Below are 26,850 nucleotides of genomic sequence, written 5' to 3' on the forward strand. Positions count from 1 at the left end.
TCTTGTATCTTACTCAATTACATGCAGATAAACAGGGACACAACGACGACACGCTTAGTGTTATCGGCCTAGTGCAAGCAGGCCTTGCGGGCTGACCCGCGACGTCATCTACGCTCCGTTTAAACGCGCTCTGATTGGTCGCATTACTGCAACTTCAACCTTGATTATCTCGAAATTTTGATATATGAAATAAAAAATGAAAATACACGTATTCTTTGGAATTTGACAAGGAATGCAACGGTGTTACTACAGTGCGTTTCATAACGAACACCCTGTATACATATATATACCCCTCGTGTCAATCATCTAACCTCAAATCTCAGCAATTCATCGTTACTTTTATACTTATATTCAAATAATCTAATTCTTCCGTGTTTTATTTTTTCCTCTTTTCTCACAATTTTCTTTTCTTAGTCGTATAATATCTCATAAAACGTCACTCGCTTCTTCGCTCAAGTGGATCGGCGTGGCAGGCGAACGCGGCTGTGTGGGAGTTGCGCCGTTTTGACGTTTGTCCGGCATTTCCGAAAGGCTGTACCGAGCGCGTCGTAAAAAGGAAAAAGAATTGAAAGAAGCGATTAAAAATGTAATATTTTTTCTTTTTTTTTTCAGAGACACATAAAAAGAACGCGATTCTCTTTTAAAATATTTGTTGGTCTTCTTTTTTCTATTTTTTTTCTTCAAATTCATAAATTCGCACTACGTAATCGCAGGACGAAACCATCGAAAGACTCGGTTGATTCTCGCGCCACGTACAGGCAACAGTCGGTACATAAAAGATAATAGAAATATTTCGTGAACGACGATCGGTATAGTTGAAAAATAAAAAAATCGCATTTGGTCGCATCGTTCCTCCTCTTGTAAATAAATAATCGCTACCCGGCTCCCCCCGTATAATATCAACAACAACAACAACAACAACAACAACAACAACAACAACAACAACTAGAGTTACGTATACCCGTCCATTCACTCGCGATTAGCAAAATAATAGAATTCAAACGAAATACGATAATCGATTGCGTAATATCCCGCCTTACCATTCTTTACAGGGAATTCCAAATATAAGTTTACCATCCATTTCGTTATCCTGTGATTACTGTAAAATTTGAAACACACTATAGATTATAATAATTTTACATTCCCCTTTACGTGTATCAATCTAGCTTCTACACTGGTTCAGCATTTTTTAGGAATGTCCATTTACAGTGATAGACACATTTTGAAACACTCTGTAGAGATTGAAGCGAGTTACGCAACGCAGTACCATTGTGGACTAGGACAATATGAATAATTCTATTAAATAGGCTCTCTATGCTTAATGAGATAATGGCTCAGCTCTTACGTAACCGTAAGCGCAACTCCGTGGACCCTCTCAGAAATATCCGGCCCGAGCGTCGGAATTTAATTTCCATTTTTAATATTTTTTTTTCTTTAAATATCTTCAATAAGACTCCATTAGATAAGTGTATCCATGAACAAGGCACTGCTCGACAAGATGGTTTCGCGTTGCTGGATCACTTGTTATTAGCCGCTATGATTCACCTGCAATCATTGTCATATACTGATTGAATAATTAGTAGATAGGATAAGAGAAATCAGCAACGTGAAACCTGAGAGACTTATAAATTCTAGATGGACAGATCATCTATTATTACTGAGGAATACCATCGCGTTACTTAATTATCATTCGTTATAGATGGTTAATCATCAATCATCGTACCCGAAGATCATCATCATCATCAATATCCTCATCCATATTTTCATCTTTACGCTTTAAGATCGGTACTACGTTTTTTGGTTTTATAAATTTACTTAAGAACAAAATGGAGGTTATGCGTGAACTATGACCTGAACAAAATGGTTGACTTGCTGATTCATGATTATTGTTTAAATCGAACGAAAATTGATGCTTGATAAGTGATCTTTTGATAGACTACCGTGTCTTGTACTTCAATGTATCTAGTTGTCAGATAGAAAACATGGTCCAGGAAGTATTCCAAGGGATGATTTTCGAGTAGACTCCTTCGCCAATAGGTATACGAAGTGAATGCACGTCTTAGGCTTCCAGTTTTTAGGCCGTTTGGCTTCTTCGCTGTTATAAGGGGAAGCACTTGGTCCTCTTTTGGACGACGACAGATCTGCAGTCGACCTTACCTAGAGTGAAGCTTTCCTGCTTGACAGTCTCTTCGACGGATATTCGTCCGAGTCTCTTCTTGACCCTGAAGGGAGTCGAGCGCGGTGAAATTATTTCATAAAGGTCACTAGTACGACCCTGTATCTGCACCCTGCGTTTGGGACTGCTCTTCTGATCGACAGGTATGGCAATGTCTACTTCAGAACAATGATTACCATGGGATCCTACTGACTGGTTCATCCTGGACTCCGCCAGGATGCTCCTATCCTTGTCCTTGTCCTCCTCCGATGGAGTATTGAACACGTCGGAGCAATAACTTTTGGAGTCACAGATCAAAGCGAGCTCTGAAGAATCGATAGCCTCCTCAGTCTCTGATGGGGGACTTCTTGCCGATACTAGAGAGATCGCCCTGGTTTCGGGTCGCTGAGGTCTCTCGTCATCAACATAGTCCAGGGAAAGACAACGTTTCTCAAAGAGGGCAGGTCCTGGGACCATCCTGACGCTTGGTTCCTCTTGATAAACTTCCTTAGCGTCGCTCTCTTCAGAGTTTAATGCTGATTCCAAGGACTTCTCCTGAGGATGAGACTCCAGCGTGTTCATAAGATTACCCTGGTCATCCTTTGAAGCACTGAGTTGACTTGGTCTTCGCACGCTATTCTCTCTCTCAATTGAGAGACAAAATTCCTTATCGGTGAGTAAGATTTTCTTAGGTAAGCGTATGGCTTTTTCATCCTCGAGGACGTCGGGTTTTTCAACGGATGGTGTCTTCAGCAGACTCTTCACTTTGCGCAATTCGGTCAGCAGGTCCATCGTCTCCTGGGAAGGCTCGTGGAATATTTTTCTCTTCGGTCTTCGCAGAGACTTGTTATCATATTCCTGGTCGTTGCAGTTAGCTTCTATATTTTCCTGCTTTCTCAGGACCGACCTGACCGAGTGTCCACGTTCTTTAGACATAGTGTCTGATGAAGAATCCATGCCGACTTTTCCAGGGGACATCAATGCCGTCTGGACTTCTTGACTGTCTTCTCCGTCCGTTTGGGAGAATGCAATGCCACGTGGTAGTATTCGCTGACGTTCAGTCTGACGTGCTTCCCGGGCACGACGTCTAAATACGCCGTAACTTTCTGGAGGAACGTTCTGAAGTTCGAATTTATTGTGGAGTTGCCTGAAGGCCTCTTTCGAAGAGTCTTGGCTCGCGACAGATCCTTTGGAACCTATCGTCAGACTGTCCTGGGGCTCGAAAAAGGCGTCGCGCTTACAAACATCCTGACTCTGATACCTCACGGAGGACTCACTACTGACTATTCCTAGAGTGGAGTGATCCTTAGATAACTTTAGGTTGTCCGAGGAGATGCCACGACGTTCAAAATGTTCCTGCTTTATTCGGTGCATTATATGCTCGCTTGTTTTGTTATCGTCCATCTTGTCCAGGATGTCTTCGGATGCTTGACGTCTAGTCTTTGTCGGCGATGCTCCCAAATCCTTGGAGAAAACGTCCTCGTCGTATTCTGGTGACATATTAGAAATCCTTCTCTTGGTTGGAGAACTCACAGTCTTGAATAATCCATTCCCAGGGTTACCTGGGTTGTCCCTAGATTCAGTTTCCCGTTTTCTCCTTGTGGGTGTCTCCGGGGTAGTGCCACTTTTTCTCTTCGGTGAATTGCCCCAGGACGTGGCTTCGCGTGGTGAGCCTAAACAAGAACTCGAAGAGATGATTTCTTCGCTTGATGTTATCTTACATTTTACCAGCTCGGCGACGCTTGTTGACTTTGGCTGCAGGTTTGGTACTACTATTTCTTGCTGGGTATCCTCCAATGGTGGTAAAGAACTGGGTCCGGAATCTAGTACATCGTCTAATGATGCACCTCTTAGAGGATCTCGATGACTCGTGTTTAATGAATCCCTTGGACCTTTAGAATCGTTCAGGTCCTCTGTTTCAAAGGAATACATTTTGAGTAGATATCCTTTTCGGGAACGACGTCTCTCAACGGCGGCTACAGGTTGTTTTTCAGATTCCATCACTGTCTGAGGTTGTGAGGTAGTCTCAGGAAGTTCCTGAACCACGTCCGGCTTCGGCGTTATACCTGATACTTGACTGAGTTTATTAATTGGATTAGTGCCCTTTGCGGACATTGGCGTACTTCTACGTGGTATATCAAACGTGAATTTATCCAAGGTCTTGGAGGAACCTGTCTTATCCAAAAATGGCTTCTCAATAGCTTTACTGGGACCGATCTTCTCCAGGTATGGTTTACTGATAATACGTGGTGCGAGTTTCGCCAGAAATGGCCGATCCTCTGTCTTGGATATTCCAATCTTCCTTAGGAAGGGTCGCTTTTTCTCCTTCGGATCCTGGGAACGCGAGGAATCTAGACCTTTATCGCTTAGTCGCTCGTTGCTGTAATGAGATGTGTTGTCACTGCTCTTAGAACGTGCCCTCTTGTTCCTAGGGTGAGTCGTCAAAGGCGTCCGAGGTGTCCTAGGCGTGAGAGAAGGACTGGCTTCTTGATTCGGACAAGTTTCATCTAAGAGAGCAATGGCATCTCTTAGATCCATGTAGGCCTTACGTGGCGCGGCTGAACCTGGTGGTTTAGGCTGTTCACTCTCGACGCTATTGTTCCTGGTGGAGGCCAGATCAGGCCTGGCCACGTCTTTATCATTGTACGAGTAGGAGGGGTACGAGCTTGGATCGTACGGTCCTGGAGAGGAATCTGGTTGTTGTTCTTCGAGATACCAAGGTGTTACTCTGAGATCTTCTGGTCGGGTTGCTCGGTTCTGGAGTACAGTATTCCGGGATACGGCGCCCCTAGATTGACCAAACTCCAGGTCATCCCCGGTCGATGACAATACCCCTACAGTGTTACCACCTGGTGCATCTATTCCGGAAATGCCATTCAATACCATTGATCTATGATATGAAGAACACATAGCGAAATACGGCGGCGCCGGTCTCGCGGTCTCCACTACTATACGGCCCTGGGCGCACGGTACCACTGGTTCCCCATCTGCTGGAGCTTCCTCTGGAGTTAGGGGTAGCGCGGCACCCCGGCCGAACTCGATGAACCACAGCTCGTCCCTCAACTCGCATTCTCACTTCTTCTCGTTCATGTCCTTGTTCAGGTAATGCAGCACGTAATGGAGGACCAGGTCGTAGCAATATTTGTATTCCGTCTGGATAAATATTTATATTTTTAATCATCACATTTCTTCCTAACTTATTATTAATCAATACAATTATTTCGACAGACTCACCATATTTTCCACGAGCTGTGGTCGGTGTCGGCGTACAGTCTTGACAGCCTGAAAAATGTCAACTTCGCCATGTTGTATAACCTGCTCTATACAGGCATTAGCAGCACAGTAAACACCACAGCGACTTCGACCATCCGGCGACACAACAGCAACTGGTCCATAATCAGTTCTTTGTCGCCAGCGTTCCACCATGTTCATTAATTCAACTAAGCTATTGGTCGAGGTCGGCACCTTGTGTCCCATTGGCCAACACGTCAGTTGAAACAGTTGTACAGTCTTTGGTGGTGCCTTCACTCCAGCCATCAATTCCGTTAGAGAGACTATTTTTTTATTTATTCTGAATACCTGCAAGTATAGATTTACCAATTATGTCAGTTCTCAATGTAGCATCGAAAGTCCTAAACTATCCAAGTAAGTTTCTCAATAATTGTTAGAGAAAAGCTCTGTAAGTACGTAAGACAAATAGATACGTAGAACGAGAAATATAGAAAAACTTTCTAGACTTTTCCAATGAATATTCTACGTCAATGAAGTTGAACAGCCATTGAAGCATGTAGGTGGAGGGTTTCATCGGCTTACCCAAGTCTTGATGTTGGTATAGTGATTGTGACTGATGTGATCTATGGTGAAGACTGGACCGTACTTCTTCGAGTGTCTTCCCTCAGGCCAGAAACTAGGAAAGTTCGTAGAGCCTTGAGGCGGTACACAAAGTACCACAACGGCTGCGCACTCGTAGTCATAGACAAGAGACCAAAATTCGCCGCAGGTATGTCGCAGAGGCCATTCGGTCACAATATACTCGCGTGGTTTCGTATAGCCCTGGGATGAAATGGTCCAATAAATCTTCATAATTGCACTACAATCACATTATTGGTCCAAGAATTTACTCACATCGACAAACACCGCGTTTATGTAATCCGTGAAGCTGTTGCCCTGGAAGCTCGTGAGGTATGGCCTGAAGTTATCAGCTATAAAAGAAAAATCGGCTATTACGGTATCACGGTCACTATTTCGAAGATCTGTTATCTTGAATGAAATAAAAAAATAATTAAATTTATTGTAAAAAATAAAATTAGCGTTACTCACGCGGTACCACGAGGACATCACGATTCTTCTCACGGTTGTCAGCCCTGTGACCACCGGCGCAGTCGCCAATTGTGAATCGCGGCGTTTGCTTGCAGATCTGCTGATACTCACGCTGATACTCGTTCATCTTTGTTACGGGGTTTTTTATGCTCTTCTGCTTGAGACGCTGAGACAATTCCGAGACGGGAAACCAAGACGTGCCGCATATAACAAATTCCTCCAGGGTGTCGTATACAAATTTGTATTGGTCCTGTCAAGCAGAATAATAAAGCAAAGCTGTAGGTCTTTGTCAAATTTTTTTTTGTAATATAAAGTCCTCGAGAAAGTCAAATGAGAAATCATACGAAATTCAGTTGTTCCAACCCACCAAGTTCTCTATCAAGCCCTTTCTGCTTTGTCTCAGCTTCTTTAGATATCCAAAGACATCAAATGCGTCTTCCTCTTCAGCTAATTCCATATTAGCGTCTATAGCCAGGTACACGCCGGATCTACCACCGCCGTCGCTAAAAATTATACCCTAATAATTAGTATTCCTTGTTAAAAATATTGTTTTGTAATATACTGAGTCTACGCCACTGCCCCGAACAAGTTATCTGCTCTATGATTGGCGAAGAGAGGTCTATAAGCACAATAGTGAGGATAAACTCCTGCCATATTGACTGATATCCAGTGGCGTAGGTTCAATCCGAATGCAATCTTTATTAAGTTTCAAAACTCTACTGCTGGATCATCCTAAAAAAGCTGTCACTAAATTATCTACTGAAAAACGGTATCACTATTATTTAGAATAATTATATATTTACTCACTTGCAATGAACCACCATGGGACCGGATTCATTTTTTATGGTGGAACCGACAACAGCCCTAACCCGTCGCCGAAACTCCAAAACGGCATTTCCAAAGGGACAAGTATGAGAGTGCCATTCGGTATAGTGAAACTGTAGCAATGTCCTCTCTTCGCTAATTTCCTGCGAAAGTCGACAAACAAATGATTAAAAAACTTATAATATCGTGAAATAAAGTCCAAGAGAGCCAATGAGAAAAGACCAAAAATGGATTATGGCTCATTCAGGAGAGGCCAAGGTAAAACTTTCACTGTCTCAACATTCAGGCTATAGGAGATTGTCAATCTTCGGAGGGTGAAACCTCTAGCGAAATGACTTTTTTTAATAAGGACCCCGACGCTCTCTACTCTTCACCCCGACCCTTCTGCCCACCCCCTCAAACACTGTCCCTCCTGTCATTCTGTGCTCAAGAAATTTACAGGAAAATTGTAACATACTCTAAGACCTTCGCAGTCGAAGTTGGCTAGAATAACTTTTTCTTCCTAACCTTCTCTCCATCTAATCCTTTCTCCTAAAATCAACTTCCCCAACTTTAAGAGGAGAGACCGCACAATTACGTATAGTCGCCATTGCTCAGAGATTACTGAAACTTTTGCAAAGTCTTGTCAACTCTGTACAGCTTGCTGGACAGTACGTGTCAACAGGAACATATGTATGGTTGGACCTTAGAAGCTTCCATGGAGTCTATCAAGTTTCTAAATTTCAGATTGAGGTTTCATCTACAGGCAATCCTCGACCATGGACTAACTTCAGGCAATGAGATTGAATTAAGTTCATCATTAATTGTTCGATTGGATCCCAGAAAGTTCTTGTCGTACAATTTAACAGTTACGTACAGTAACGATGCGCCAGGAGGAAAAACGTACGTTACCTAACAGCGAATGACAAATGATTGTAAAATTGAAAAAGTTTCTCATTTCTCATCGTCCAACTTACATCCTTCTCGTTCTTCTTGTAGAGCTTTATCGTGCGTATATGAAAATTCGCCAGTTCTTCTTCCTTAAGAACGGACACGCCTATTCCACCATATTCTTCGTCCTTGTCTTTACTCGCTGGCCAATACTGCACGCACATAACCTGCAAGTCAAAAATTAACAAAACTTTAACGAGACTTCCACTAAGGGTAATACCATTCGTAACGAATATCGATATTCAATAATCGTGAGGAATAAATTTAAAAAATGACAAGTGCCAATAATTCTAAAGAATTAAATCTATCTCTCTTTTTTTTTTTTTTTAATAACAAGTTAAAAGTCTGCTGCCGTGGATTATTTCCTCTTCCGTTTTTCAATTTTCTTTTTATTGTCCCTTTCCTCTATTTCAGTTCTCCAATAATAATCAGCCCAGTCAACAACGTCGCAAGCCTCTCGATGCGTTACCAGGTAGTACGTGTTTCTCTGGGCAGCAGTGCATTCATCTGCGAATCTACACTATATTGACATTCTACACTGTACGTATAATATATGTATATACGCAGAAGCATATCCAACAGTCGTATGCTTCAACATATGAAAAATTATTTTTACTATTTTGTATATACATATATATATTAGGTACGAGCAACAAAAAATTATGTACCATTCAAGCAAGTGTTGGACAGGTTAGACTATAGATGTTACATATGGATATGTAGTGTGTCAATATATTATATAGCAAATAGCTTCCATATGTACTCCAGAATAACGATTATTGGAAAGCTAGTCGGGAAACAATAGGTTTTCAGGAATCGTGTACACGACTCCAGTGAAAATCGGATTATACATCGAGCAATAAGAGATACGCTGGTCGCTAATATGGAAACGCGGGAAATTCAATTTTATCTTTTTCAGAATATCATAGTTGCATATTCATCGAGATGCGTCCGATAGAGTCGTCGTACCTTGTGATATAAAAATTCGATATAAAATTATTATTCCCTCTTATCGTGAACTCACCCTAATGAAATCAAACGTCTTTGTCAGCATCACGATGCAGGATGCCCTCTCTTGCCAAACCATTCGCCAAAATTCCGTCACGGTATTTTCCATAGGTCCCTGAGTGACTATATATGCATTTGGTTTCAGTATACTCTGAAAGTCCGTAAAAAATTTTATTTTGCAAATCACACAATTTATTACTTTTTTCTTAATATCAATTTCTGATCGTTATGGTTTTTATTAAAAAAAAAATAGTGATTAAATACTCACATCCACGTAGGAGGCATTTACGTAATCAGAATCAGGCTCGCCAGTTATCGTCTCCAATACAACCCTGTTATAGTCATCTGTAAAAAATAAAAATAATTTTTTATACCAAAATAAAATTTGTTTTCCAAATTTTATATTACTCCACACTCACATGGGATACATCGTTGATTTTGATTCTTCTCCTTATTCGCAGGTTTCATAGCGTGTCTGCACGAATGCGTCTCTACTTTGGTGGCAGTCTAAAAGAAAAAAAAGAAAACCGGAAGTAAATGAAAAAAAATCAATAAGCTTCTCGAATACCACGTCTGCCAACTGGGTAATTATTAATTAATTAATAACAAGTATAACGCAATTATCCATTGATTGCTTTCATCACGAGTCTGTCTCCAGTGTATTTTCATCTGTTATCAGCGATCCAAATATCTCAAGGGTTCACCGCACCTGCTATCGACGCTTATCGAGTTCCAGGATAACTCGCAAAATCGATATTAATTCCATCCGCCTCGAGTCCCGTTGACGAGAAACAAACGTCTATCTAACGAGAAATCGATATCGACAACTGAAACGATACGAGAGTCTCGGTTCAGCCAGCGATATACGTTTACCAAGATTATTTTGTGTCCTTTTCTGTTGTCTAGAATTGTGAGATTGGCTGGCTGGCTGCCTTGTCTTCTGACACTTACTGTTTATATCGGAGTACAGCCAATCTAACCTAACCCCGTTCTTTATGTACAGCTGCAAAGAGCTATACCTATATATACACAGAACTATATAAGAATCATCCCTCTCCCTTCACTACTTTTAAACTCATATCGAATTTCGAAAACGGGCTACACCACTTTGATGTCGTATATACCTGGTTAAAGCTTAACCCTTGTTAGGGTAAAATTTCCAGAAAATTACAAAAGCGCTTTATACCAGGTCGTAATTAAGACCATTAACTTTCCCGAGGGGACGGCACGAATTTTTAATTCTTAGTTTTGCGAAATACTCGCACGGTACAGTCACGTGAAGATAGAATTCTTTCATCTCCATGAGGCTTTCTTACCTTCCGGCATCGTTTGCGTTGCAGTCGGTATTAACGTGTAACCTAAACCTAACCTAGAATACGCATGCGGCATGTCTATTGTCTTGCACAGTTGATTCTCACGTTTTTAATTAAAGTTCCCGAGGGAGAAAAAGACCGAGGGATGCTGCCATGATGCTCGTGGTAAACTAATAAAATGGTCTATCCTACCCACGTGAATTTTATATCAGACTTCATTGAAACAGGCACTCCATCTACAGTAAGATTATCTATAGACTGTCTTTCATCAAGGAGAGTCGTAAATTTAGGCCGTAACGCATAAATATTCTCTGGAAACGTCTTCCTTTTATGTACTGTATACAAATTACGTATATAATATATATAAATAATATATACGTATGGCATATAAATGACACATTCCGAAAAGTGAAAAAAAATATTTAGATTTTCTTTTTAATCAACGGCTTTGAAATTCGAAATATACTGCACTGTATCTGATTCAATGATGCAGTCAGCCAATTTGTTTACGGATTCATACCATGCCACGCATTTATTACAAACTTATAATTTCCCGGAAGACAGCTTGAATGCAATTACAGTCAAACTTTTATTACTTCTTACTCACCTGAAACTCGACGCGATATAGAACCGGAAACTTTCGTCGAAGCTCGCAGAGTTTCGGATACTGAGGAAGTTCTGTGGGCGCTGTCGGCAAGGTAGTACCGATACCGCTGATTTCTTCGGCTATTTGAAAAACAAAAGTACCATAAGAGAATAAGAGATGAACTTAAGAACTAGAATAAAGAGAGAGAATTTATTCTGTATTCGTTGCCGGTAACTTTTCCAATCTTAAAAAGTACATTCTAACCTAGTACATATACGAATACTTTTTTTTTCGAATTCTTATTGAATAATTCTCTCTCTCTCTCTCCGTTTCTTTTTTTTTTACCTAACAATTTTAATCGTAAGACCATATATTATACTTTATGGTATTATACGAGTCTTGATTAATAATATCTTTTTTTTTAATTACATACAGGATTCTACAAATATAAGGTATCTTCTCCAATGTCTGTATATAGTATATATAAAAGTAGTATTATGTTGAAGTATTATGTTGAAGATGTTAAGAATTAAATTACATACGATAAATATATATATATATATAAATAAATATATATATATATATATCGGGGTATTCAGTTCAAGCGCACCACCTGAAGTCAGCGCTCTCATTTGACTCTTATAGTAAAACCATGTTCAGGTAGTCCAGTCGGACTGAATAACCCGTTATATTCGAGGTATAACAAGCTACACGCGACTGAATTCTCTATATAGATTATATATATATGAACTAGGTGTTACATAGGTAACGGATATATGTATATATTATACATATGTGCACAGAGTCACCACTAACGGTATGTGGTCCGCATCGTCAAGTTATCGCGAAGTCGTTGCACACGACTCGCCAGTGCGAATTTAATGGTCGCCTCAATTGACCTGAATTTACCCGAAAACGTTAACGGGTAGCAATTCTAGCGAAGTTAACGACTCATTAAGATTTTCGAATACTTAGCATTGTTTTGCGACCGTGAAAGAAGAAAAGGAAAAAAGAAACGGAACGGAAAGCATGAGAAACAAGAAAGAAAAAAAAAGAAGGAGAAAATAGTCAAGAGGAACAATCTACCACGTAATCACGGGGCGAAGAAAGCTTTTGTGCAATTTTCTTTGGCGATAATTCCAGGGGTGAAAGCTGCGTTCTTTTTCGACTATGTTTTGTTCTCAGTAGACACTGTGGTATCCCTTCACATTAATTATATGCAACTAATAACCGTGTGCTTTTGAGATAACATTCGTCCGGTATAATCTAAAAAAAATATTTTATTATTTGTTTCCTTGGTGGCCAGTGCCGATTGGAAATTAAATTAGGGCTTGATTTCTGTTTTAGTCAGAATAATATTTTATGCGAGTACTCACGGTTACATTGAGAATGTACATTATTTTATCGGCTATGGTTATATAGACGTTTGTTGTATTCGCTAGCTGCTCAGTAGATATACGAATATTGACAGACGTATTGTTATCATTAGGTTAATGATGTACGTACAATTGTTCGCAAATAAGAGAATTGTATACATGATAAATTTCAATATGTAAATAGACCATTGGATTATGGCGATTGGATAACGAGGGAGTCTCTGCTGAGTGCTGTATTGTCCAACCGAGACAATGGTAATATTCTGTTATGGGGAATGGCAATGTATCTCAATCGGAAGTAGTTGGTTGCTCTATTGAGTAGTCGAACCGGGTTGACAGTCATGCGATTTCAATTGGCCAGTAATAACAATAACTTTGATCGTCACAAGAATTATCAATACACATAATGGTAATTAACAGAAGAAATAAGAATTTTTAAAATTTTTTCTAATTTTCTAATTGTATGTTCGTAATTTCATCGGAGACAGATTCCTTTTTTATGCAATTATAATACGTAATTTATTCATGTTTTAGGGATTCATAAAGTATACGTATGCATGTCACGTGTAACACGTGAGCGACACTCATGAGGATTTTGAGAAAGATTTTTTTTTCACTCATCCACTTGGCACAATACCACTAATTATCATTCAGGGAATATTTCCCTTTAATCCCATACACAGTGAAGGGTGCAAACGAGGACAGGAAGGATATAGCAAAGTCAAATTAGGTCAGAATAATACCCTTAAAGCATATAAGCATTCAGTTTCATTAAAATATAAATCTTCTTAAAGCCTAATGGCCTTCGAGCAACCCTCATGTACGAAATATAATAATAACCCTTAACCAACTTTCGCGAAGCACTCGTGTATCACCTCCCGTCTGCAAGTCGATATAACAGATCCCGATAATGACAAGTTGAAGAGCTCATGGCGCTGCCCTCGATGAAAAGTCTTGAAATATATTTTATTACCAAAGATTGTCCAAACCCTAGTTAAATATCGACTAGCATCATCCAATCGTCGTCTTGATAAATAACTGGTCACTATTTATGACAGGATGCGTCATCGAGTCTCAGCGAATAAATCTGACCTGTCAGTTTTACGTATTTATTGAATATCTAAAACAAACGTTACAGTGTAATTTCGTTACCATCACGAAGCAGAGACAAGCAATGCATGTAGACCTACCCTGACCCAGTTGGCATTGTCAGACTGCAGAATCTCGTTACTGTCGGCGTTACCGTTAACGTTACACCCAGACGTAAACTCCTCTGCATTAAATGGAAGCAGCGTGGAATTCGCCCTGACACTAAATTCCAATGAGAATTCCATATAGATCCTAGGTGCACTCACCCGCTGGTATGAGAAGGCTTCGTTTAATAAAATATTCATACCGTCGGACACGAATAGATGCCCAGTCACTCGCCGCATATAGTATAGTATGACAAGAAGTATACAGAGTGAAGTTATTCGCCTATCGATAAAGATCGAAGTGAAGTTGGTTGCGCGTCGCTGAGTCAGTCGCTTCGTAACCTAAAAAGCGTTGACTGCCTCTGTCTTTTAATTGAACGTAAAATTATTCTGGGAAAATGAACGACTACTGTTATAACATACATTAAAACCAGAAGTGATGTTTAATAATTAGATTAAAGAAGTAAGGTTAAAAGATCAGTAATTTCTTTTCAAGGTAAAGTAAACGCGTATAACCTCACTTATTCCGATCCGTTTGACAGGTTCTTTGCGTTTATAAAAATAAGGAGAAAAATCTTGGCTATTTATTTACCAATTTATCCTTCGATTACCTTACGTTACTGTACACTGTTAAATACGATCGTACGCGACTTCAATTTCTTACACGGTAGCTCTGTGTACGAGGCTTTAAATTTTAAACACCATTTTTTTTCTCGTACGATTCTTATTCGCCGGAGAGGCTCCCCTCGATGTACCATAAAGAGCGATGGTGCCTACCACCTACACGACGGGGTAAATGGAGCGACGCGATGTTAATAGACGCCTCGACGATTAAAACGCAGCCTAGGTCATTTAACCGTATTTACGCGGCGTGTGACTTTGAACCGGGCTTTAGGGAATGTTCGAAAGAGTAAAAAGCGCCTTGACACAGTTGTGCTTGGGTGCACTCCAACACGTGTCTTACAACAAGGAGGACCCTCAACGTACGTCCGAAGGCACTGGATCGAACATACGTGAACACGCACGACATAGTATAATATTACGTTGCACCAGTGTGACACATCGGACAGTCATTTGAGCGGGAAATGTCAGGGGAATTCAAACGTTGTAAAGATAGAAAATTATTTTCAGAGACCCATAAGGACAGTCTTGATATATTTCGAGAGAGAGAGAGAGAGAGAGAGAGAGAGAGAGATATGTGGAGTTATATGGTCGCAAGGTAGATAAATAAAAATAAAATTGAATAGTAGTCTCGTTCCTTTCTTATTTTCTCGCTTCACTCGGCACTCTTTTTCATTCCCTTCTTTCCTCTGTCTTTCGTGGTATTTTTTGTTCTCTTCTGTGTCCTCTATGTATGATGTACACGTCTAGATATATATATATATATCTTTACCTCTCTCTCTCTCTTTTTTTCTCTACCCTTTCACACCATCCTGCCAACGAAAGCTTTTATCCCCACGAGAATACCATCCAGAAAATTCCTGTGAACGTAGGAAAACCGCAAAAAAAAGAAAGCACCACGACGCCATCTTTTTGTCACGTGAGCATATACAAACACAAAGGCACGTACGCGATATCCAAATACAGATTGATACATAAAAATGCGTCTTTTTATACACTAAATAAGACCACAGAACAAGAAAAGAAAATATAACGACAGAGAGCGACAAAAACGATGCGGGAAAATTGAAAAAGTATAAAATTCAATTTCACTCGTGCAGATAAACGATTAACAGTGATTTACACAAAATAGGTTAAATTTCTCAATATATATTTTTTTATTAATAATTCATATTATTAAGATTGGTGATTGTTAATGATTATCTCTCCTTTTTTTTTTAGAAAATTCAGTCAATCCTTTCCCTCCAATCAGAAACGGCTTTCTGACGTTATTAAAGCTATATATATATATACTCGGCTTCTGACCGGCCTTCGCGTGCAATCATCATCTCCTCTTGAAGAAATCAGCAGCCATTCAGAAGGCAGGTGCGCGCGATAAATTCAGGCGCCTGCAGGACGTCGGGACGCAAAATTTACTTTGCTATCAACTGCTCCACGAGCAGCAGCCGTCGGGGCGACGGTTTGCTATCGGCGATATATGAACAAGCTCCGAAAGAAAAAGGCAGTGACGTACGCTAAATAATTAAATAATCCAGGTCAAGTAAAATTCACTGTATATTTATCAGCATGCACCTTTCACATTCTGCATTCGAAGCAATGAAATCTGCATCCTTCGTTCGAACATTTAAGATATGCCCTAAATTATTAGTGACACTCGTCACACCAAAATATATTTATTCAAAATATATTTCGAATGTAATTTTTAAAAAAATGTCAAGTCTCAGAAATGCACTTCCCTCGAAAAGTCCATGACCCACCTGCAGCTGCGACCTTTATCCACGGAAGCTCGAAGCTCCGGTGCAAATGCAGCTGCAGCTGCACAAATTGAATTTGACGAGCAGGCACAGTCCAGCCAACCACATATACAGAGGAAAGACTCGGTCTGGCAGACACGTCAATGAGGCAATGCATTGTTCAAGGCTCACCCTACGTTGCCCTCGGTGAACACTATATGACACAGACAGACATATGCAAAAGGCCCATTGAATATCGCGGGGACCAGATGCGACCAAGTGTTTGGGTTTACGAGGTCACCCGGGTGACAAATAAATTATATACAGCCACCTAAGGCAAAATGGTCATGGGGTCACGAGTGTTATCCAAAGGTCAATCGAACGCACGGAAACTACTTTACAACTTGGAAACTCCCAACGGCGATACCTAACACACAATGAAATAACCATAGCGTCCAGTACGCGATAGCTTACTTATATAGCAACTCCATTCCAGCGATATGAAACACTCTGTACGTTTAGTGCATATATGTATATATATATACGCAATTCCAGCACAAGGGTAAATACATAGGTACCAGGTAAGTGGATGGTGCTTATCAGTTAATGGACTTTAACCGACCTTACTTTGATCCTCTAATGGCCATGAAATATTTCAATAATCTTACGTGACCCACGTGGGCGTTACCGTTAATTGGGAAAATCATACGGTGCAAAGAAATCACGTGACGACTACAAAATTTATCGATAAACGTTACAGAGCCAATACTTGAGAGTGTGTTCACTTTGCTTTTTGACTTTTTTTTCAAACCTAAAATAACGAAATTTCCAGGGGGTTATGTGGAAGGGGGCAGGGGGAGGCAAATACGGGAATCGGTTAAGTCGCCGGACGGGTAAGCGACGGCGTCGCGGCGCCATTTCGCCCATGAATCTTTCGAGCGTTAGCTACACGAGGGATTATACATAGTGAACTTGGATATATATATATATATACACATACACATGGTACATATTTACCCGACATAGTTATACTATCTACCATTATTGTCAGAGGGAATAGCCGGAATATCTAACGCTGAATTTCAATTCGTCCACAGCGAACATATCCGAAGCGTCTTTCCGTATCCGGTTCCGCATTAGCGGGAAATTCTCCACCCGCCACAAAAATTAAATGGCCCGTTCAAATTGAGGAATAACGAAGCAGCCTTATACGGATGACGTTGCGATTACGAGACGTGGCGAATCTTTAAGGTCGTCCTGCGACGTTGCCGATATATACGTAATACTTTTCCTTCTTTTTCTTTTTGTCAGATAATCAAGGCAGAGACGAATGATGTATGCATAGATTTCGCGTAGGTCGTCTTTGAAGCATAACGTTGAAGATACAATATTCGCCAGGTCGATAATAGTCAACGTCGGAATTAGGGAAACGTGAAAGAGAGGGGGGAGACAGGGGGGATAGGTCAATTTTGAGATATTAACAAAAGACGGGGAAAAAAGTGGTACAATGAAAAAAAAAAAGGAAGTATAAAAGAATAGGTAACAGAGGCCAGGAATATTCATTAAGAAATATCTTTTAATCGATCCGCGTCGTGGAGCCTTAATAAGTGTATAAAATCAGTAAATTCATTGATAATGCCTGTCACGACACAGTTTACCACCATTTGGCACAGATTTGCCGGACAAAAAGCTGAGAGGGAATTATTCGATATTCATTGGCCAATCTCCAGTGTGTTTTAACCGATCTTGGAAGGGTCCGCGTGCTTGCTCTTTTTAAAGATTTTCCGTGCTTCGTTTCATCCACCGTAAATGCGAGAGAGAGGTACCTATGCGCGTTTACGTAAGTAAGAGAAAGATAGACATAACGATCGTCCAGAATTTCGTCCATGGGTGATCATACGTCTTTCTCGAATTTAATATTTACCTATTTAAAGTTTCATTCGCCATGATATATATTGAACCGTTTCTAATATGAAAGTGAGTTAGCGCGGATTAATGATATTGAAAATTTTAAGAGGAATTACAAATTTTTTTCATAACCTTGTCCGCTCGGAAAATGCTCCGTCGTTGCGTTCGTCTTTCTCGAACTTGTGCGAGTGCCCGTAACAGCCTCTCTTTCGCACTCATGGCTGTTATAGGAAAACTCAAAGAATCTCAAACACAGACCTTGGCTACCCCGACAATACGATACTATTCACGATACGATATTAAGCTACGGTTATGTGAAGGTGTCCGAATAAATTGCTAAAAAAATTTTGACCACGTTTACGAGAAAGTATAGCAATTGGAATTATCTTATAAATTAGAGGTCTTGTGAAACTTATCGGATACTTTAATTATTTCATACTTTGTGGATCGTACCAGGTCGATTTATCCATTTTCGAAAATGAGGACGCGGCGGTCGTAGCTGACTCTCCGTTTCCGACAAACCGGAAATGGCTCGTATTCCCCTCCCTACCCCTCTCCTCCCACCAATGCTCCAACCCCTTAATGGATACCACCTAATCTCGACATCGGCTCAGAAATCCAAGCACCTGTGTGCTCATTATCTTACGTGTATATATATATCCACGTTTTCACGAGGCCAAGGGATGCTTACTCAAAGACGGTGGTTGGAGTGGCCAGAAGTGATACTTCCGATCGAAGGAGTTGCTGTAGTTGCTCTGAGCTACGTGGGCAAAGATCTTCTCGAGGGGTTGAAATTTTCAGTAGCCGTTTCGAGTTACCGCCATTTTATTAAGACAATAAGACAAAGAGAGGGTGTGCTTACCCCAATTGGCACGGAGGATACTTGTAAAATTGGTATAAGGAAAGTCGTGTAATTAAAAAAAAAATTTAATTCCATTACGAGCGCTATTTTTTTTAGATCTGCAATTTTTGTTGAAACGGCAAAAAAAATTGTTTTCTTTTTCTCGGTAAATGAAAGATAACGATGAAAAATCATAGGGGACTCTTTTTTTTATCGGTGCAATAAGTATCCTCCATTTTGTTATTACGAATGTATTTACCTCGAAAATGTATTTTTCGATATTCCGACATAAATCGCGTGTCCCCTCCTGAGCCACTTTGGACGTCTGCGATAACTTCGTGTACGAGGGGTTACAATGAGATTGTCGTATCAGACGAAGCCTCATCCGTCTTTTGGGTCCGTAAGGTATCGTTCCCTATGGCATAAGTGGAAAATCGGTTAGAGAGATCCCCTAGGGAAAATGCTAGGGGAATTGTAATGCGAGCTTCGTATAGGGTTTATCATATTTAGGGAGGATGAATTTTCGCGAGCTTTATAAATGATGTGAAACCAGCTTTAAAAAATTACTAGAACATGTTAGTTTGGTAATCGTATATAGATTTGATTTGAGATCAATGTAACTTATATCGAGTAATTTATATTGTAATATAATTTATATTGAGACAATATAAAACTATATTAAAAAAAAGACACCCGAGTTTTCATGGGACAAACCTAATAAAGATCGACCAAGATTGTCTACTATGTGGTCACCCAGTATATATAACATAGTACACTAACCTTTTTCTTCTCTAACAAGTAGATTCCACTTTCAATAGATCTCCATGAATGAATATGGATTCCTGTAAGGACCACTACCAACCTAACTACGAAAATCCCATTTAGGTTTCATGAATTCAAAGATACAGGTTCACCGTATACAATAGTGTTCTTATAAAACGGCTACGCAGGATCCTGACTATTCCTTATTGACTTTTTGCTTCTTCTCTTTAGAATTTTCTTTGCTTTTCTCTTTCTCCTCTATAACTTTCTCTGCATGCTTACTGATCCGAGTGAACACTTTACTCTTTGTCTCTATTTCTCTTCCATTCTCTCAGAAGATTCTCTCAGCTGCTCTCAGCTGGAGCCACCAGCGTATACCACGACATTCCGGGGATTCCCCTTCTTAAGTGACAATCGCGTATACTATTTTACACGGAGCTCAGGGCACGTTTCTTATTTACCGCCCGTAATATATTTCCACGCTTTATCATTGAAGTTTCTACATATACGTGAACTCAGGCTCTATGCCTTTATCAATTTTTTATCAGTGCTCCCTGGCAAGATACCGTTACGCGTCTATACCTCAATAAACGACTACAGAATCAGACAGAAAGAATCTGCACGTCTTCATGAAATTATGAAAAATCGCATTAGCGAACAATATCTTCGCGTTGACAATTCAGCCGCGTTTCTGCATAGAATTGCAAAATATTTCGATGAAAAGTTAAGGGGTAACACGAAAATAAAAAATGGGGGAGAAACAACATTTTTTCTCCTCGTTGACGTCGGACGTTTCTGGGGGATATCCTTTTTCCCGGCAGAGAATACTGTGGCCATTAACCAAGGGATCCTTATTTGTCAACGTCAAGTCCGCCACTCTACCTGGCAGAAATACGCACGGCTGACCGTAAACTGCTATACTACTGGCTGCCGTTAAGTATAGCAGTGTTTCGAAATGGCCCCCGCAGACTCCAACTGGTGACCCTGGAAGTGACGTCACATATTTTTGTCTCACTCTCCCTTCCTCTTCGTGCAATTACTCCACTGCTTCTGCGAAACACATCGACTCTACGACGTCTTGATTTTACGTGTAATAAAATAAAAATAGACATTTTACGAATCTTTTCCTATACATCTAAAAATTCCTGTCTACGGTTCTGTGACATTACTGTTATTATGATATTCCACAAATATCTTCATCAAACCATATCTACGTAGAAATGTACTAGCGTGCTGACTCACTCTCGCAGCCTCATGATAACCGCACACTTCCTATATTCGCATACAGTGACCCATGACCTGTTGCACGTAACGTAATAGACAATTTCTGCGAATAATAAACGTGCACGATAATAATGATAATGACAATTCCGTGAGAGAAAAGTAAAAAATTTAATCAAAGTAAAAAGATCGATAAAAAAATATCTACATGCTACAAGATTCGCGAGGCTGCGAATAAGTCCTATTAGAATTTCTCTTGGTAGAGAAGAAAGAATTGAAAGAAAAATATGAAGATATAGATATACAAAAAAGGGTCCGATGTTCGGGCGTTACTAAACCTATCTTTTTTGTGACTTGGAGATCCTGGCGATCACTTTATTAGGATTTGGGATCATCAGTCATTCTATAAGCTTGTAACAGATCTGGGCGATTCATCATTGAGCGATGGAAGTCAATTTTTTTGTTTCGAAAAACTTTGAATTTGTAATAAAAAAAAATCATGAGACTCACACGGAAGTACCCACGGAACAATAGTGCTTAGATGCAAGTAGTAAAGCTATCGAGAAAGTAAAGTAATGACTCCTGAAAGAAAAGGGGAGCGAAAGAAAATGGAGAATTGTAAAAGTTGTCCACGACTGAAATTCAATCGGGTCACCCGTTGTAAGGGGGGCGATGGGCGAAGCGAGGAACGCCGTTGGATTAGACGAAAACAATGAGGAAACAAAGAAAGAGCGAAAAGGGGTGGAGATGAGGAGGGATAAAATAAAGGAAGTTAGCTGACGAGTGTAAAAGGACGCGCTGGAACATTGGCTGGACATTCGAGAATGGCGGTGACACAAGGGCGACAAATACTCCGGGCTCTCATGGGATACTCGTGAAGTACTGAGCGTAAAATGGGGCTGGTGGAAAATCCAGATCCTTCCAGTATGTATAGACGTCAAATTCCAGAGGTTGCTGTCACGGCGTTCTGGAGCAGCCAAGTACTATCGAATAAAGTTGGAGTCTGTCGAACGCGACTGACTTTACTTTGTTGGGATAAAATGCACGCGAGAGAAAGAGACAGAGTGATACAGAGTGTTCGGGGCGTAATATGTGATTGGACTGAAATAAAATATGAAAATTTTAAAAAATTGCCATACTCAATAATTCATTTCTAGGATTATCGACGAAACGATCCGTGTATTGTATGTTGAAAATCCATGTATTATATCTGTCTGTGTACTAAACAAGGGATGGCGAAAGCCCCTGAAATGTATTCACGAGGTTAAGGATGAAAGTGAATTGAATTTTGTTAAAAAAGAAAAAGAAAAAAAGATGGCGTCCTTCCAAAAATACAATTTTTAGTATCAGCTTATGCCGAGTGGCATTTTCCTACGCGATCATCGCTATATAAGAATTCCAAGGGAGGTCTGCGTCAGGTGCGTGCGTATACGCAATGAAAAGGCGGCTTATTGGTAACGCGTTTGCCTGTGTGTCGGAGGATTATTTTTGGCCATAGAACGTTATAAGTAAGGGTAGTGGTAAAGATGGATGGGCCGGGACGCAGCAACAACTTTCACGCAAGCTTCTTAGCTCTATATATCGCATTCACTATTTACTTAATGCATACCAGCGATTACGGTTATCGCATTGCGCATGCGCGTACGGGGAATCCCCTTCGGGATTTTCCAGTTAAGCCACAAAACCGAAATTTGCCGTTCAAACGGGAACTCGTTTTAATTGTATATGCGTGACTTCGCCTATACATGGATACCCGATCGATGATTAATATAAATAACGAAGCGATCGATTTCTATTATCAATAATTTAAATTCAAATAAATTTAGAAAAACTCCATAACGGTATTATAGCATTATTTGTCGTACGCGAGTGGACTTTACCGACGGTAATTCGACTCAGCCGGTAATGAAACTGTAATTGATATTGCTTGAGCTATGGCATGATTAATAATTTATCGATAATGGCAAATTGCAATTGTCTTTATATAAATAATTATTATACAATTTAATCCAATTTAATCCAATTTAATCCAAGGCTATCTTGGACTAGTTTTATTTTTTTCTATTCCTTTTGCACGTGGTCCATTCAAAGTCGCTTTATCGTTTTTTAAGATGAATCGGTGGAATAGCGTCATGATTATTGGTGCGGAAGAGATGAATTTAATAATGGTCGTTCTTCCGGTACGAAGATAAATCGTCGAAATTACAGAGAGCCTACGGTCATCTCTATCTCTCTTTTCTTCTCTTTGATCTGAACGTAGAGACCTGCGGAACCGAAATTTCGACAATCAAGAAAGAGACCCTATTATCGCGAAAGAGCTCCGAGCAACGAAAAATGGCAATTGGAAGTAGATAGTCCAGCCTATCCATAACAAATATTTCGTCAATCTAAAATTTATAAATAAATATTATTAACAAAAAATTTACATGTGAGAAAAAAGAAAAAAAATAAGAAAAAGTAAAGTCACATTTTTCATTGTTACAATTTAAACAAATTTTAAAGCAAACCATTAATTAATTTGACGTGTCTCTTGCCGATGAATATTCTGGCTGAAAAAAGAAAAGAAAAAAAAAATCAAAGTCCCTAGCTCACAACCCACGATGCTCGATGTTACCTAAAGATCTAGTACGACGATTTACGGCTCCGTGAAAAGTGTTTGCAGGTTAGCATCCCAAAGATTGCCGAGTATTCCCGAGAACTGCGGATTCGCATAATCACGGCTGGGACTCGAGTCACTGTACTAAAATAAAGCAATCGATACGTCCATACGTTAAATAACGTCATGTCAGAAACTGATAATGGCTGCCGAAGCCCCATAAAGAAATGCAATTGTGACGCATTAGAATTCGCCAATAATCTCTCGATCGTTAAAACGACTAATCGGCTTACGTCTATTATTATAGAATTACACCGGAAACTCAAATAAATAAAGACAATTCAGAAAATATTCTCCCCCCGACAAATTACGCTGTTGCTATACATTTTTCATACCGACTGTACCATTATTACGCTACAGTTATCTCAACGTTCATTAACCAAATTTATTTTTCTCTTGATATAACCGAATATCCACAATAAACAAGTGCAGACTGTAGACAATTTTGTTTATAGGCTGATTGTCACTTTTTTCTTTGACTAAATGCTTCCTGCTTTTTATATATACAATATACACTATACACACGCGTACAGTCAGAAACAAAAGTAAATAGGAGGATATACGTATCGGAGGCTTCTAGGGTCTAGAAATAGTAACGTGAAGCCGCGGCATCAGGGTCGCCTTACGTCAGAACACGAGCGACCGTGATTTTTCGCTGTCGCGCACGAACTTGGTCCGAACACGGGAGAAACTTACGAAAGAATTTGTAAAATCGCAAATTTCAAAGCCAAACTCCGTTTGAGCGTCTTTAGAAGAAAATAAATTTCAGTGCCGCTTCCTCCATTACAAAGTACCGCTTCCGCATTACAAAAAGAAAACAGTCTATATTCACTTTCCGCAAACTCTATAGAGTCGAGATACACGAGAAAAGTGTACGACACGTGGTTTCAATAGAGATCACCCTAATTTCAGCGACGACGTAAAACTAGCTGTACCTTTGTGTGGGCCTATGTATACTTATATACGAAAGCTTGTCAGTGATAAGTACCAGGAATCTCTTTTTCTCGTAATTACGAGGTCGGAAAGTAAAGCAAGAGGATTTCAGTGAGAAGGTGGGAGAGTCAAAAACACGGATAGAGAAGGACAGAGAAAGGACGAACAGAGCCAAACGGAGAAACAAGAAAGATTAAGGAAAGAAAAAAATAAGAGGAAAATTTTGTTTTACTTTCACGTAGTCCTGTAGACAAATTCCTATGGCAGCGTAGTAGCGCGAAATGAGGAGTTTACAGTAACGAAAAGTTGAAAAAGATTTTTCAATATGCATCTCTCCTTCCATATACGACTATATATACGATACGACTCCGCAATTTGTTTTCTCCATCAGAGAGCATGCAGGTAGATTTTCCGACTGACTTCTCTTTGCACCATATCCTCAGTACTTGCATGTCGTTTCACAATTTAGTTTCTATGAAAGCGAAGATAAAATAATAAAAAAGATAAAGGGAAATAGAAACAAGCACGCAGAGTCCAATAAAAAGCCACAAGTCGCAGACGCATATCTGCACCATTTTTCAATTGCACACCTCGTGCAGTGCGGCGACTATAAAAGAAAAGGAAAATAAAAATAAAAAATCAATGCAACGGGTAAATAAATGCAGACGACGAAAATAAAGAGCAAGAAAGAATATCGTTCCAAGGCTAGAGGAGTCACAAAGGTTGTATCCCCCCAGTGTATACAGCTGAACAACATGGTCGCTGGTCGCTCTTCGAGGACTCAGCCCTAATATGGTATTCCTGGCAAAATTCAAATCGCGAGACTATACGTTTACCTTTAAAAGAGTTGGCACGCAGGACACTCGTACAAATGCACAAAGAAGAACCAATAGGGACTATATGACTCATCAAGCACGAAGAATCTAACCAGCAATAGAATTTAAGGTCGAGTTATGGAATACCGGATGCCATTTTTTTCCACTTCCTGACCCCTCGATAATACGATCAGACTGGAACGGCCATTAAAGTCAGTAGAAATCTGTGCGACCAGTCAGCCGTGTATAGTCTACGATTCAACTGGCAGGCATCTAGTATGCATATACACGATACAGCGTAACTTACCACACGTAGATATATAAATATATATATATATATATATATCGTATGTACAATGTCGGGTCAGGAACCTCTGTAACCCCTGCAGAAAGCAAAGAGAGTGCAAGTCTGGCGATTAGGCGGATATTGATAGCTGTATACTATAGATTAGTTCGAGAAAGAGATTGTGAGAATAAATTTGTGAAACTTAATTTTTTATCGACGCTTAGGCGTTATTTCACGAAATACGGTCATGCTGTGTACTAGCAGCGTTTATAGGCGATATAAGAGATGACAAGCATATACAATTGTATATAGGGTTATTCAGTGCAAACGTACCGACTGAAGTTAGCTTTGTTTTAGAAAGCAAATGGATATGCAAGTCGGATGGGCAAACTTCAGGTGGTGCGTTTCGGTTGAATAATACTGCGCGTACTTTAATGTCAGCCACAGTGAGAAGCATCTGTTTCGACATGGGTCTATCGGCATACAGCGTCGCGACGCCCATAAATACGTCGTCGTAGGGTTGGCTAGTATGACGCCAACTTCGGACCAAACGAAAACACTTAAGCCTCAATTGTCGCTTCTATATTTTAAATCCTCCCAGGCGTATTTCTGTTATTGGAGTCTCGTACTCGTTTGCACGCTGTCGGGAAGATCGTGAATTAATATTAAAACAAGAAAGAGATTGGAAAAACTTAAAAAAAAAAAGTATCTTGATAGTAAACCAAGATCAATTTTTGCATAAAACTACAAGTATACCAGTACTAGAAAAAATTGTGAACCTTAAAGTCGTCTGGTATTTTTGAGTCATCGCGTTGGTACCAGTTGTCATCCTAATCGGCAATATAGTCGGTTAATGTTTTTAATTTTATTTCACGTATCACTGTATACAATGTTTGTTACAAAATATGTATATGCTTCATGGATTTCGGACTGAATTCTTTTTTTTCTCTTTCAACACATATTCACGTTATTTTAAGGAAACCCATGTTGGATTTGCTAAGGACTTAATTGCTTGCAAACCGTCAAAAAAAATATGTATTGAATTCGTAAATCGACTACAGCTCCCTAATCATCAGCTAATATGAACCTGTATCCTGAGCTTTGACCTCCGACTTGACGATTCACTAATGATTTTTTTTTTTAACAATACGGGATCTGACATACAAACTTTAGGAAATTTTAGATTTACGGTACAATACAGAAATAAAAGATTTATATTAAATCAACAATTTCTACCTCTGTCAATAAATCACGTTTCGCCTTAAAAATCTGTTAGTACCCCCCTTCCAGACTTCTCCCTCTCCCTCTCCCTCTCCCTCTCTCACTCTCTCTCTCTCTCTCTCTCTCTCTCTCTCTCTCCCTCTCTCT

At 39.9% G+C, this 26,850-nt stretch overlaps 3 protein-coding genes across 6 annotated transcripts in view; all 3 read right to left on the minus strand.

Moving 5' to 3' along the window:
- Positions 1 to 310: 310 nt before the first annotated feature.
- LOC107268954 lies at positions 311 to 5,098 on the minus strand. Its single transcript, XM_025086161.1, has 2 exons — positions 1,941 to 5,098; positions 311 to 1,545 (listed from the first exon to the last, which is right to left on the minus strand). Exon 1 carries the CDS (start codon positions 5,063 to 5,065, stop codon positions 2,099 to 2,101), a length of 2,967 nt encoding a protein of 988 aa, XP_024941929.1. The 5' UTR covers positions 5,066 to 5,098; the 3' UTR covers positions 311 to 1,545; positions 1,941 to 2,098.
- A 68-nt stretch (positions 5,099 to 5,166) lies between these two features.
- The window catches only part of LOC107268955 (receptor-type tyrosine-protein phosphatase U), a 30,875-nt gene continuing 9,191 nt past the window's right edge, over positions 5,167 to 26,850 (minus strand). For all 4 annotated transcript variants that reach the window (XM_015742277.2, XM_015742276.2, XM_015742275.2 and 1 more), the window contains 12 exons: positions 11,159 to 11,277; positions 9,658 to 9,745; positions 9,507 to 9,583; positions 9,255 to 9,389; positions 8,257 to 8,397; positions 7,283 to 7,443; positions 6,843 to 6,978; positions 6,476 to 6,725; positions 6,281 to 6,357; positions 5,969 to 6,208; positions 5,390 to 5,734; positions 5,167 to 5,308 (listed from right to left, as the gene is read on the minus strand). In XM_015742277.2, coding sequence (XP_015597763.1) covers positions 5,228 to 5,308; positions 5,390 to 5,734; positions 5,969 to 6,208; positions 6,281 to 6,357; positions 6,476 to 6,725; positions 6,843 to 6,978; positions 7,283 to 7,443; positions 8,257 to 8,397; positions 9,255 to 9,389; positions 9,507 to 9,583; positions 9,658 to 9,745; positions 11,159 to 11,277 — 1,850 coding nt within the window. In that variant the 3' untranslated portion in view covers positions 5,167 to 5,227. The remainder of the gene's footprint in view (positions 5,309 to 5,389; positions 5,735 to 5,968; positions 6,209 to 6,280; positions 6,358 to 6,475; positions 6,726 to 6,842; positions 6,979 to 7,282; positions 7,444 to 8,256; positions 8,398 to 9,254; positions 9,390 to 9,506; positions 9,584 to 9,657; positions 9,746 to 11,158; positions 11,278 to 26,850) is intronic.
- Positions 12,381 to 14,151, minus strand: LOC107268956. The gene is made up of 2 exons (XM_015742279.2): positions 13,704 to 14,151; positions 12,381 to 13,633 (listed from the first exon to the last, which is right to left on the minus strand). The coding sequence occupies exons 1-2, from the start codon at positions 13,944 to 13,946 to the stop codon at positions 13,559 to 13,561; spliced, it is 318 nt and encodes a 105-aa protein (XP_015597765.1). The 5' UTR covers positions 13,947 to 14,151; the 3' UTR covers positions 12,381 to 13,558.

This window comes from Cephus cinctus, unplaced genomic scaffold (assembly GCF_000341935.2).
Source record: "Cephus cinctus unplaced genomic scaffold, Ccin1 Ccin1_scaffold0596, whole genome shotgun sequence".
NCBI lineage: Eukaryota > Metazoa > Arthropoda > Insecta > Hymenoptera > Cephidae > Cephus > Cephus cinctus.

Coding starts and splice junctions, on each gene's coding strand:
- LOC107268954 (XM_025086161.1), bottom strand. CDS start 5,065: ATGTGTTCTTCATATCATAGATCAATGGTATTGAATGGCATTTCCGGA.
- LOC107268956 (XM_015742279.2), bottom strand. CDS start 13,946: ATGCGGCGAGTGACTGGGCATCTATTCGTGTCCGACGGTATGAATATT. Junction 13,634..13,703: donor ACAATGCCAACTGGGTCAGG/GTAGGTCTACAT, acceptor CGTTTGTTTTAG/ATATTCAATAAATACGTAAA.